General features: G+C 45.2%; 1 protein-coding gene and 1 long non-coding RNA gene across 3 annotated transcripts; one reads left to right on the forward strand and one right to left on the reverse strand.

Annotated features, from left to right (window-relative positions):
- Positions 1-547: 547 nt before the first annotated feature.
- tyro3 (TYRO3 protein tyrosine kinase) lies at positions 548-8,962 on the reverse strand. 2 transcript variants are annotated; one of them, XM_029494656.1, is made up of 19 exons: positions 8,742-8,962; positions 7,688-7,871; positions 6,426-6,526; positions 6,144-6,314; positions 5,917-6,003; positions 5,692-5,807; positions 5,441-5,621; positions 5,034-5,176; positions 4,801-4,939; positions 4,458-4,575; positions 4,144-4,238; positions 3,964-4,059; positions 3,161-3,241; positions 2,982-3,074; positions 2,774-2,895; positions 2,558-2,667; positions 2,302-2,461; positions 2,052-2,188; positions 548-1,940 (listed from the first exon to the last, which is right to left on the reverse strand). In XM_029494656.1, the coding sequence occupies exons 1-19, from the start codon at positions 8,797-8,799 to the stop codon at positions 1,475-1,477; spliced, it is 2,658 nt and encodes an 885-aa protein (XP_029350516.1). In that variant the 5' UTR covers positions 8,800-8,962; the 3' UTR covers positions 548-1,474. The 2 variants fall into 2 exon arrangements, with proteins under 2 accessions (XP_029350516.1, XP_029350517.1); XM_029494657.1 differs by having other exon boundaries at positions 4,792-4,939.
- Positions 8,963-9,383: 421 nt separating this feature from the next.
- LOC115036086 (uncharacterized) lies at positions 9,384-13,158 on the forward strand. The gene is made up of 5 exons (XR_003840368.1): positions 9,384-9,677; positions 10,014-10,054; positions 10,671-10,771; positions 11,695-11,882; positions 12,019-13,158. It is a non-coding gene; the product is annotated as an uncharacterized LOC115036086 (long non-coding RNA).
- Positions 13,159-13,535: the final 377 nt, after the last annotated feature.

Consider the following 13,535-nt stretch of genomic DNA (forward strand, 5'->3'; position numbering starts at 1 on the left):
AGGATCATCCACCAGAACCTGGTAATGGACGTTAACCTGACCGACCTCATGAGCTCTGTGGATGCTCCTGATTGGTCGATTGGGTGTAAAGCTAACTAAGGCCCCGCGACACTAAGATCGGCTAACAGCTAACTGCTCAGGTGATCAGCCAGGTAACAGATTCCCGACCGGGTCTGACCTGGACTCCAACGACCGTCTCCACTGAATATTGGCGTCAACACAATGAAATCAGCTGATTGGACGACAGAAGAACGGGAATATTTGGTTTAAAAACAAAACAAAACACTGACGTCATTAGCGAACGCTTCCTGCGTATGTCACTGCACCAGTTCTGACAGATTTTACATAAATAAATTTACCCAGAATTCAAACGGCGAACCTTCTGCTGGATCGCTCTGCGCTCACGTGACACAGACCGGAAATCAAAATGACACAAACACGTCTCCTTTTTGTTGTTCAGGTGTGACAATGATAGACAGGTGAGGACAGGACCCGCGCGGTTGAGGTTCCTTTCTCATGAATGAGTGAAGCGACAAACTGATTCACTTCCAAACATTTTTATTAAATTTTGATTAATCTGAAGATTTAATCATTTGTCATTTTATTAAAATAAAACTTCTCAGTGATTCAACTATTCTGCTCAAAGCATCAAAGTTATTACCTATTAATTCTCAATCAATAATGAATGTTCTGTCATTAGACTCATGATACAACTAAGTGTCACAGATACAAATACACAATAAAAGATAACCTATACTGAACAACATACGGAAAGAATAAACCCCAACCTGGTGTGGTGAGACCAGCAGCTTATGGTGGTTACTGTCAGTGTTGAACAAAAGACTCACCTGCAACAGGTAAGGTTAGTGGTCATGTGACCGCAGCATCTCTGAGAAGTGGTCAGTGGAGGTCAAGTTAGTACCAGTTAGTTGGTTAGGTTAAATCCAGGATCAGGAGGAGCCTGACTTCACTGCTCCAGGTCCAGGACCTAAGTTACAGTCTCAGCCCATCAGTGACGCCACAAGGCCAAAAGTACATCTCAGACCAGACTGTTTGGACTCATGTCGGTCTACGTTCAGTTCTCAAGTTACTTCACATCCAAGTCCAGATCAGCAAACGTTAATCAGACCAAGTTCTGGTTCCATCAGCTCTCAGTGTCCAATAACTTATATAAACATCTTATTTTGAAGGACTAGTTTCCTGTGCTGACGGAGGAGTTGGAGTAGAAAAGGTGCAGCAGAGGGACATGGACAGGTGGGACAGGTGAGGGGGGGGTCCAACTGCTGTCAGCCTTCATCATCACCATCATCACAGCTACTGTCAGCTGATCATCAGGAAACTGATACATATTGAGCCAATTATCAGCTGATGTGTGTGCGCGCACGTCATCAGGGTGCTCAGTGATGTGAAGCGTCTCTAATCAGCTGACTTACAAGATCCAATCAGGTGAGAGGAGGAGACGCATTGTAATTGGTCAGACATGAATGACAGTGTCTTCCTCGTCTCCTTCGCCTGTCAGCTCCTGTAAAGTATCCACGGACTCTCTGGTCCCGCTCTCCCTTCTTCCTTGCTCCTCCCTCTCCTCTACTAGGCCCCCACAGGGGCCCATGATGTACCTGTAGTCTCCACCGATGGCAAGTGCGACCCCGGACGCCACCATCAGCCAGTCTTTCTCCTCGTCCTGGCTCTGCCCCTGCCAGGGGACACTCCAGCTTGATGTTGCTGCTGGCATCTCCTCTGTCCCCGGGGCCCACATACCTCCTCCTCCCTCCCAGCACTGCTCCCCCCCCTCCCCCTCCAGGTTTACGTAGAGTAGAGGCTCCTTCTGGGGGGTGTCAGGGCACAGGCTGAGCCACAGAGCCTCCAGCTGTTCAACCAAATTTTGGAAACTTGGACGACATTTAGGAACTGGGCTCCAACAGCTGTGCATGATGTCATAACTGAAGAGGAGGAAGAGGAAGTCAGGTTGACAAATTGGGGGTGAGCAACATTAACTGGCTCCTCCCACTGTCCCTGCAGTGTGTACTAATTGTGTAGTTGTTCGGACTCACATGTCGTCCCTGCAGTGTGCAGGTTTCTTCAGTCGTTCTCCTTTAATCAGGAACTCATAGATCTCAGAGTTTTCCACGCCAGGATACGGAGTCTGACCTCGAGTCATGATCTCCCACATCGTCACGCCAAACGACCACTGACACAGACACAAAACTGTTATTTTAGCGTGAAGAGAAGTCTATACATATCTACCTGCCTCTACAAATGAACTTGTAGACAAAGTGTGTGTGTGTGTGTGTGTCTCAATACCACGTCACTCTGGGTTGTGTAGACATTGTCACTCAGACTCTCCAGTGCGATCCACTTCACTGGCAGTTTGGACACAGAGCCTTGTCTGTAATAATCTCCGCTGTAGATTTTCTTAGAAAGGCCAAAGTCAGCAACACACACTGTCATGTCTTCACCCAGCCTGAGACACAAAGACACAGACAGAGACAGTATTAACAGTGGTATATAAACAGTTGTTGTATGTAAACAGTTGCTGTGAGCCGATTGGTCGACTGACATGCAGTTCCTGGCAGCGAGGTCTCTGTGGATGATGTTTCTGCTACTCAGATACTCCATCCCCCGGGACACGTCCAACATGAACCGGATTAGAGTCTGCAGGGACAGATCCTGGAGGGATACCAGGGACCGGAGGAGGACAGAGAACATTTATCTGTGTGTGCGCGTCTCTGTGTTGCTCTATGTTTGTGCGTGTGTGTGTCTCTCTCTGTCTCACAAATGGCTGCTCTCCCAGTCTGGACAGCAGCAGGAATGTATGCAGGTCTCCATGTTTCATGAAGGGAAGGACAACCATCGGGATCGGCAGCCGCTGACCAGGACGCCGGTGAAGACTCACTCCTATTGGAAATGACAAACTGTCAGTCAAACTTGTGGTTAATATTGGTGTGTGTGTGTGTGTGTGTGTGTGCGCGCACGTGTGTTACCAATGAGCTGGATGACATTAGGGTGGTTGAAGTCCTTCATGTAAGCCGCCTCCTTTAGACACTGTTCAATGTCTCCTGACGAGGTGATGTCAGCTGGATGACCACACACACACACAGAGTTTAGCTGATATTACTACTCCAAATAAACTTTATTAAAGAAAAGGAAATGTCTGACTCACATTTTAATACTTTAACAGCCACTTTCTGGACAGGCGAGTCCTCCATCTTGAGGAAGGCTTCACGCACTGAGCCAAACTCACCTACACACTCACACACACACACACACACACAGTCACTGACGTGTCCGGTGGAGCTGGACCACAGGTCTGACTCCCTGGTAACACTCTGACCAGAAAAACAGGAGACCAGAGGCGAAGAACTTTCTTCCGTTTCTTCCTCTCTCCCATTAATCATGTTTGATGGCCCCTCAAATCACATGTGGTGGCCATTTGGAGGGGCCCAGTCCCGAGATTGGGAACCAGTGGACTCAAGTGTCTGAGTGAAAGCAGCTGATACAGAAACATAAGACTGGCATAACTGATACTCCAACTACAGGAAGTGCTCTTAGTTGTGTAACTTTAGCAACTTTCAAACCAGTTGTAGTGCACATCAGCACTTGACTTGCAGACAAACCGAGACTGTACAACACACAAACACAGACAGACTTTGGTGTGTAGAGCTGATGGTTGAGCTGTGAACCATTCCTCTGCTGCTGCCATCAGGACCATCAAAGGAACAGCAGCTTCTTGTCTATCTCCAGTTCAATCATCAAACTACACTTCACACACAATCAGGGCCACAAACAAACACACACTTATCTGGGGTGTGTTAATAATCAGATCATCAAACTGCAGTGGTCCGACCCGATTGTTAGGTCTAACCTTCCTCTTCACTCATTGGAGGTTTACAGTTCCTTAGCGGTGAAAACCACAGGACAGAGTCCAGGTACACAGCTGTTTCTTTGTTTTTTTGATGTGCATACCTTTCCCCAGCATGTGTCCCAGTGTGATCAGTCTTTCTGGGATCAGGACATCCTGCAGTTTGCGTGTCAGGTCGTTGCTTACACCAAGACAGTCCACTGGAAGAAGACAGACACACACAAAAAAACTTCCTGTTTTCACAAGATTCAGAGTGACAGTTAATGTGCGTTGTTGTGACTCACATGTGGACTCTTGGAGCTCAGGACAGTTCCTGTTGAAGGAGCGAGCTGCTGTGAAGGACACTGAGCTCTCAGGACCTGGATCCTTGAAGACTGATCTGGACAGAGAACACACACAATCACTTCCTGTTTCCTGTGTCACTAAGTGTGTTGGTCCGTCAGTCAACAGTGTCCCTTTATTTGTGTTTCATCTCATGGGTTCCTCACAGATCCAGATTTAGCTCACAGATTCTAGTTCTGTATCCAAACAAGAATATTTTCAGCTACTAATAATCCACAGAAGGTTCAGACTGAGGATGATGTGTGTGCATTCGTACCCAAACTGCGTCTCTTTCCCACGGCGATGGACAAGGACAGTGAGCAACAGACCCACCACGGTGGCCACCAGCAGACCCAGCAGCAGACCAACCCACATGTGGCTCCGCTGGACCTGGACTGAAGGACCAACAGGGAGTCAGTCAGCCAGTTCTCACCCAAATTCATTACCTTTTATGTCTCAGTCCATGTTTTCCAGAAGGATGGCCTCTGATTGGACAGTCTGACACTGCTGATGTCACAGCAGTGTTAACATGTGGGGCGGTCATGTGCAGTCGTGTGTGTCCAAGTAGCTGCCGTCACCTGAAACACAGCTCACCTGGACATAGGTGTGACTGTGTTTACCTGAGGCTGGCAAAACCAGGACCGGGGGACTCCAGGGTCCACACCCCACAGAAGTGCAGGCTGAGACCTGGAAGGAGGCATTAAAGAACCGTCCTCCTCCAGACAGTTGAGCCAAGTTCTCTTTAAATAGCAGAGGCTCCTGCAGAGACAAACATTTGATCAGCATCTGATCGCCATCACCTGTGAGTCCTGTCACGTTGATATGGTGCTGCTGAATCCGGCTCCAGACTCACCTGTGGTTCTCCTCCCAGAGTCCACTGCAGTTTGTAGGCCAGCAGTTTCCCCTGCAGCTCATCCTCCTGAAGCTCGGCCCAGGTCAGAGACAACTGCTGCTCTGAGAGGTCAAAGGTCAGGTTTCTGGGGGCAGCTGAGGGCACTGTACAGAGTTATTAGTTACATTACAGGAATCCAACCTGGTATTTCATACATATTTAGGTCAAAATCAAAACTTGATAGTACAGATAATACACAGACGTACATTTGTCTCAGCAGGTCTCTGCTGGTTAAAGGTGACTCACCTTTCTACTTCCACCTGAGGCAGGAAGCAGTGAGACAGGAAGTGTCGTGTGAGAGTTTCAAAGTCTGCTCCGACTTCTGACCTGTTCAGGTAGAGTAGCAGGCATGACATTACCTGTCTTACCTGACTCAGGTGTCTGGAAGTGCATCCAAGGGGAGAAAGGAGATGCCCCCACATCGTTCAGACAGGAGACCCTGACAGTGTAGTTGGAGTGACTCCTCAGACCTGACAGCACCAGTAGGTGAGGAGGAACTACCACCTCCTTCTGGGGCAGGTCCCACCTCCAGACAGACCGCCTCGACACCTGGGGGGAGGGGGTTAAAGTTCTGAATTATGTTTATTATTTTATGATCATTTGTGTGTGTGTGCATTACCTGAATGATGCAGGTGGATAGCTCAGAGTGACCTGTGAATCCTGGTTTCCAAGACAACGTGACATTGTTATCCACCATCCTCAGGACCTGGAGTCCCACTGGAGCCACCGGCAACACTAAATCCCATCCCCAAAAAGATATCATCCAGTTAGAAAGCTACCTGTGTGCAGAACTGTGATCATGTGACACTGATGTCACAATCCTTCAGCTAAAAGGTGAACTCACCTTTGATGTGAACTGTTCCAGTTCTGGATACTGAGATCCCTCTGGTGTTCTTGGCTTCACAGTAAAACTTGATGCTGCTGTTCACTCCTGCAAACAGGGACAGGTAGGACAGGTGAGAAGGTGGGACAGGAAGAACAGGTAGGACAGGTGAGAACCTGACAACATGTTTACTCTGCTGATGCTAATGTTAGCTGTGTTAGTGACTTTAATTAAGAAGATTTTCTCACCTGGGACGTAGAGGACTGAGGGTGACGACTGGGGCTGTCCCTCCTGGACCCCCCCAAACCACCAGACAACCTCCACAGGTTCAGGGGGGCCAACTGCTGCACAGGTAAGGTTGAAGGGCACATTGGGGAATGTAGCCACGTCCTGAGGCTCCTGTAGGAAGTGAGGGACACCTGGACCAGAAAGAGTGAAACAGACAAAGACTGTAAACAGATCAGATGGACCATGACCAGAGCTTTAAGCTCGTGGTGTGTTCAAGGAAACAGATGCTTCAGGTTGCTCACCCTCCACGGTGATCCAGGCTCGTTCAGAGGCGAAGTTCAGCCCGTGGGACTCCACCTCACACCAGTACTGACCCGCATCCTGCTGTTGGACTGACTTCACACTGGAAACAAGAACAAACAAGAAACTGGAAACAAGAACAAACAGCCTGCACAAGACCCAGGGCACAGACTGGAACTGGAGCCAGACCTGAAAATGGAAGCTGAATGGACCCTACACTAACACTGCTCTGACATCAGATTGCTGGTTCTGATCAGACACTTAGACCCTCTCACATCCTCCGTAAGTCTAAACCCTGTGACACCAGGACAGACTTTGGTCCTGAACCTCAGACTGGGAACTGCTTCTGACCTTGAATGTTTCTTCTGTCTCTTCAGGAATCTGACCTGAAAGCTGATTAACCAACTTCTGCTCCCAAACACTGCTCTGAGGTTCAACTCCCACCAGTGTGAGGCCCCAGGAGCTGGATTACTGACTCACCTGGGCTGCTGTAGGGTTTAGTCGAAGGGCTAAATGCCTGCCTGTATTTACCGTTGATATACTGTTTAACCTTCAAACAGACTCTGAGAAGCTGGAGGTCTGTGTCTGATACAAACAATAAAAACCAAACCACTCAGAACCTTGAACTAAACTTGCAGTTCCTCGACAGACCGCTGGAGTCCAATAGGGAGACAGTGTTATAGAAGCCCATCAGCAGAAGTCAACACGTAACTAAAACTGTTCTGGTGTCTGGGGATAATTCCATTCTTCATGAAAACTGTGGGAAGAATTTAGGTGCACACCAATTTCCTGTTTATCAAGGAATAAAGTCATGAAGAAAATGGGGGTGTGGCCTCTGTAAGTGACAGGTGGCTAAGTATCATTGACACAATAAGCTCCTCCCACAGCGTTGCTCTTTGACCATGTTTAAATTACCATGGAATCAGAGACACATTCAGTCATTTCTGTTTTTCCTCCTTTGAATTTTCATTTTTAAAAACATGTCCACAGATCCAGATTCAGTTCAACTGCAGCTGATTGTATCTGTGACTCCATAAACCCTCTTGACTGTGATGGGGAACAGCAGCTCAGAAAATAAGAACAAGCTTAAAAATACATTGACTGTTTCCCTATTTACTAGATAAAACTGTGTAAAGCAGGATAACCATAAAAAAGTTGAACACAGAAAGTTCCTCTCTGAGGAGTGTCTGACGTAGAACGTGACTCTAGACATCACTATCAAAGATGGAGGATGAGAATGGATGGGTAAACACACAGAACCGACCTGTGGAAGGTTTCCCAGTGCTGCTCTCCCAGAGTGATGAACATCTGGTCTGTGCTGTAAAGTTTCTCTCCATCCTTCAGCCACACAATGTCCGGCTCTGTCAGTCCCTGGACAGCACAGCCCAGTCTGGCGGCGTTCCCCTGGGACACTGTCTGATTGGATGGGTGCTTTGTGAATATCACACCTGCGTTGGGAGGGGACACAGGAGAAGCATTAGCTCAGAGCGGGTGGATTCTGTTGCAAAGACGTGAACCTGCAGAACTGGCAGGTGTTGGCCAGAGTTGGTTGACTTGTAGCCATCTTGTTGTGAAGCAGCCAGTGTCCCTGCTTATAGGTCTGTCTCCCTGAGTCTGGACCATTGAGCCCAGATTGGACCCACACGTGACAAACTCCACTAATCGCGCCCTCACACTCACATACTCAACCAGGTGAGTCATGAGCATGCAATAGATTCTACAATAAAAAGTGTCAGGTATGTACCAGCTGTGACCTCTGGCCTCCCTGCTGCAGGTTTATTTGTGTTTTAAACTTGTTTTCTGTGCTGTCTTGGTGGATGCTGTGACATCAGCTGTAAATTTTGTGACCAACATCTGTTGTCAAAGGACCCTTAACCCTCCACCTCCCGTTTAAGGGGCAGAAACACGGCCATCACTAGGCTTTCAATTCTAGGCTGGGGCTGCTCCTCCACCGGCACCCTGCTGATCCCCGGCCTGGAGAGAGGATGGGGGGCCCGGACCGGAAAAAGGATGGGGTCCTGGCCCAAAGAAGGGATGGGGGGTCCCAGCCTGGAGAGAGGATGGGGTCTTGGCCCGGAGAGGGATCGGGGGGCCCGGCCCAAAGAAGGGACAGGGGTCCTGGCCCAGAGAGGGTATGAGGGTCCCGGCCCAAAGAAGGGACGGGGGAGGGTCACTGACTCACTAAAACTGACTGAAGCGACTCATTTCTTCTTCTCGGCTGAATATTTGCTGGAAAGCAGCAAAACTGGGAATCCAACCTCCTCTGGGGAGTTTTGTGTCCGACGGACGGCTTGTTGTTCTGAATGTGCAGCACTCACCGGCCTCGGCCCCCCCTAGGAAGACCGGCAGGAAGACCAGCAGCCCCATGGTCCGCATCGGGATTCCGGTCCGGTCTGGTCCGACTCGACTCGGCTCGGCTCGGCCTCCTTCTCCGTCAGTGGAGCCTCATCCCAGGCAAATGAGCGGGAACGGACATCACGAGCAGACCAACCGACGGAAGAAACTTCAGGTCAAACTTTTGTCCCGGTAAACACGAGCCTGCCGGAAACCGCCCGCGTCCTCTTCAAAATAAAACAAATGTATCGTTATGTCACATTGTTAAATAACTTTTTCCCCCTCATAAACGTCATTTTTACTTTCTGTTTGGGTCTACTGTTCAGATAAATTATCACCTTTCGTTGTCAAATAAGGTTTGACATATTGACCGGCTGATTCTCAGATGAAATCAATATTTCGATGTGATAAAGTGCCAAAAATGTATAAAAACCGCTGGTATAACTAATTATTATGTTTCTTCATTCAGTAAACGATCTCAGGAATTCACTTCTTTCATGAGTTCTACATGTTTTTTCATAATTCTTTAGACTTCTACATACTTATAGTTAACCGGAAGTGAGGTTGATATTCAGTCTGGGTTGACACTGATTGGTTCCGCCCTTTGGGATGTGTGGTCAGAGAGTAACTGCGCATGACCGTCAGCTGGTGGTCAAACTTCAGAATACGTCATCGTCAGCCAGACTGGGATCACGATGAGTGTAATTCGTGTTGTTGTGTCACGTGTTTATGTGTGTGTGTTTGAATCTGTTTTCATTTTTGCTCATGACAACACGTTCTGCGTGTGACGTCAACAGGCTGACGAACGGTCAGTGTCCTTTACCGTCACATGTCGACTCAGGAGGCACCTTTTTTTAATCGTTTTTGACGAGTTGGGTGACCCGACTGACTGACAGCTATCATGACTCTTTGTTATCATGGTAACGTGACCTTTCCTGTCATTGAAAACGTCATTAATGTTGTCATTTAGCTGTTTTATATGGTCATATTTAAATTCTAGGTTTTAGAAATTGAAATTGAATCCAATTGTTTTATTGAAGACTATAACCCATTATAAATAAAGTTTTTTTTCTATTTCAACAGTGCGTGACTTCGTTTTTATTTATTTATTTATTTAGGTAGTTAGTTAGTTAGCTGAGAACGACTAGACTGGAAAGACAGCTAAACGGTTGCTCTGGCCGGACAAGGGGGTCGATTTTATTCAATTTCATTCAATTCAAATTCAAATTCAAATTCAATTGTCCTGTATTTCTCAGCTCCACCTCCTGCCGGGAAAGCAGATCCTGTCCTTCTCCAGGTAAGATGTTCACCTGCGGGGTGTTTTGTGAGCTGATGCCTTTCTTTGCTATTATTCACACGGTTTATATATTGAAGGAATGATTACCAATTGAATCATTACTAAACACAAGATTATGACAACAATCTTCTAACTTGCGAGGGAAGAAGTAGCCATATCTTGTAACTTTTCTGCAGCTAGCTTAAGTCAACTATGTTTAAACTAACAGTTACTGTATTCAAGTCGAACGTGGAGCATCACCAAAGAGGAGAATGTGATCTGCACTAACATGAGGCATAATGTCTCATTAGGCACCTTTAAAGTGACCTTTGGTATTGATTCAAAAAATGGGGAAGTCATGTTTCAACCACTTTTTAAACCTTTCTGTATAAATGGAAACACAGCTGGACGGTAGCTAGCCTACAATACTAATATTTGTCTCTGTTCTCCTTGTAGTTTCTGTCAACCCATCCCCGATCACAGAGCCTGCAGATAGTCCACATATAAACCCAAAGGCACTTTTAGGAGTCATCTGCTATCTCTATCTCTCTCAGCTTACTAGCCATTTGTGTAAGTGTTTGTTAGTCTGGATCATTTTGTTTGTTTATTTGTGTGTCTGTATCTGTCTGTGTTGCAGTGGACAACAGATACACCCCTGACCCCCAGAATCCTCGCTACAAAGAGGGGAAACGAATTGCTATTGCAATGACGTTTGACCACGTTCTCGCTGAAGCCAAGGTTAGTATTTACATCATACTTTACCTGAGTATACATATGGGTGACAATTGACCTAATTGAATGTGTTTAGAAATATAAGTGCAGAAGATTTTATACAGTTTTATTAAACAAGGCAGTTTAGTATTTACGATCCAATCATGCTCAGTGGTGTATTTAGAAATGTTTACAAAGGCCCAGATGACACTGATGATGCTTGTATCAGCAGTGAAAGAAGAGAGAGAAGTAAACGAATCAAGACATTGAGACCACAGGCAGACTTTTCATGACTGTATTGCTTTTGCACTTGTGAAAGGTGTATGCAAAACATTGGAGAGCAGAGCTGAGAGTTTGTTGTTCTTAACTGCAAATAGGGAAATTTTGGTAAGGGTCAGATAGTATATAAATAATAAATCCCTCAATTCAGTAGATGTTTGACAAAACCTTTATCAACACATAGAAAGCTTCTCAGATGAGGAAACCGGCATGCTCTGGAAGAGACTCTCCATCAAAATCTAAGAGGACATGGCAAGCCCAGGGGGAGGTGTGGTGGGCGACGCAGAGCCTCGGTTGTTAGTTTAAATTGTTTAAGTATTGAGAAGTAGATCACTATTTTGCTGCCATTTGGTTGGTACTCTTAAATACTAAACTTTTTCCATGGTGGGCTTTTTTAGAATTGGCGGTTAGTGTGTAATTATTGTTTCTTTTGGGCTGGTCTAAAATTTTAAAATATAAAAAAGCATCCCATAGCAATGTGGAAAATCTATTTAGGACCACCTCTGCCCAATTGTAAAAGGCGAAACCCTGAGACACATAAATAAAAAGTAATAAATAAAGCTTTGTATCTCACCTAATTCAAATATCTTAAGTTGAATTTACAATACTTTACTTTACTTACTATTTCCATGAAATGATTTTATTATAATCATTTTGCCTTTCCCTCCTAGCTGCAGAGATTGCAGGTTCTGTGGTGACTGTGATGTACTGCATCACAAAGGACTTGCAAGTGGTCCTCCAACAGTACAAGACTGCTTTTTGCCCTGAGGCCTCTGTCCATTTTAACTTAGAGGAGGAGAATCAAAGTGCCCTCAGCAGTCCAGACAGCAGTGAAGATGAAGAGGATATCACAATTTATGTAATTTACTCAAGTATTTGTTGTATACTGCTGTTTATTTTGCAAACTGATACCTATAAATGATTTACACAGCTTGTTCAATCTAGACTTAACCTTCTCTTACCATTTTTTTGTTGTTGTTGTTTTTTATCCCCAGGTGGATGCTGCATGCCGGAGTGGACGCAGCGCCGCCAGACCCATCAGCCACATACCCACTACTATACTAGTGTCTATAGTGTTCAGAAATAAAATCAAGTGTGCACATGAATAGAGGTCATGCATTGTTTCTATGTTACTTTGACACTTATTGAATGTCACAAGTGTGTCTGAAAATGTATTATGGAATATTTAACTTACCAATGTACTATACATGTATATTCTCTATTATATAATTTCGGACAATTTTATTAGATACAATTAGTTTTGCATCCACAGGCTTTGCTGTTTAACGGAGAATGGACACAGACACTAAAACATGTGACACAATGGGCTAAATAATACACACATATAACTACAACTATCACTGAAACTAACCCTAACCCTAACCCTAACCCTTCTGTCATCCCCCACTTTGGAAACGGGCAATTTACAAACCCCACCTTGGGGAGGGGGGAGACTGGGGATTGTGCTGGACAGGATAGCAGCAATGATATTTATAAAGTTAGGTTAGAATTTAAAAATCATTATGAATGAGGGTGATATGGTGCTATGAGTTTATATCCAACCTGGCAGTGTTTACAAAGTCAACATCTAATCTGGCCTTACAAATGAAAGTTGGTGAAGTGCCTGTTTGGAGTACAGAGCTAACAGTGACAGTTGACATCATTAAACTTGGGCCACCATCCGAGCTTCACTCACTCACGTCGTGAGAGCAGGACAAAGTCTCTGGGACATTTAAGGCATAGGTCTGTGTATATTCTGTGATATTTTTTTCTTTTTCTTCATCCGTCTCGTTTCAGTTTTTGCCGGTCTGCACCCGGTGTTTCCCTCGAACTTGCTCACTCTTTCACTGTCAATCAGAATATATTTTAATGTTATATCTATGAAAATAAAAACTCATAAACCCCACGAAATTGATATACTGTTGAGAAGGCTAATAGTTACAAAATCCTAACACTGAATGCATCTCTGTCAGGCAAGCATAACTATCTGAAGTCACATCTGAGAGACGTCTACTAAACTGTAATAAATGTATATGTTTATGATTTTTTGATTTACCTTTTCCTATAATATGACCATATGTATTAAGTCTGAACTTTTTTTATTAAAAAGTAACCAGATATATGTTTTTGCAACCTTAAGCAACCACAGCCCAACATCAATTAAAAAAACTACAAATTGATGCGGAAATGTCCGGAAGTTGCAAGGAGCGCTATGCTCCACCATATTGTTTTGTAGTTCCAATGTGTTTTCTCTATTATGTAAAGTCATAACCAGGAATATTGTTGGCTTATTAATAAAAAGTCAAACTCTATGCTTCTTATTGATAAAATGGTAAAATCATGACTTTTTTAAGATGTTGGCCTGCATCAGTGGGCCCCCCCATTGACACTGATTCGCTTATAATAGTATAGATCAAGAGCTTTCTGTTGATCCCATATTTGTAGCATGTTTTGTTGTTGCCTTCAAAAACATTCCAAATTCAAGGTTCAAAGGTCATTCCTGAGGAGAAGG

Source organism: Echeneis naucrates, chromosome 22 (assembly GCF_900963305.1).
Source record: "Echeneis naucrates chromosome 22, fEcheNa1.1, whole genome shotgun sequence".
In the NCBI taxonomy this organism is placed as follows: Eukaryota; Metazoa; Chordata; class Actinopteri; order Carangiformes; family Echeneidae; genus Echeneis; species Echeneis naucrates.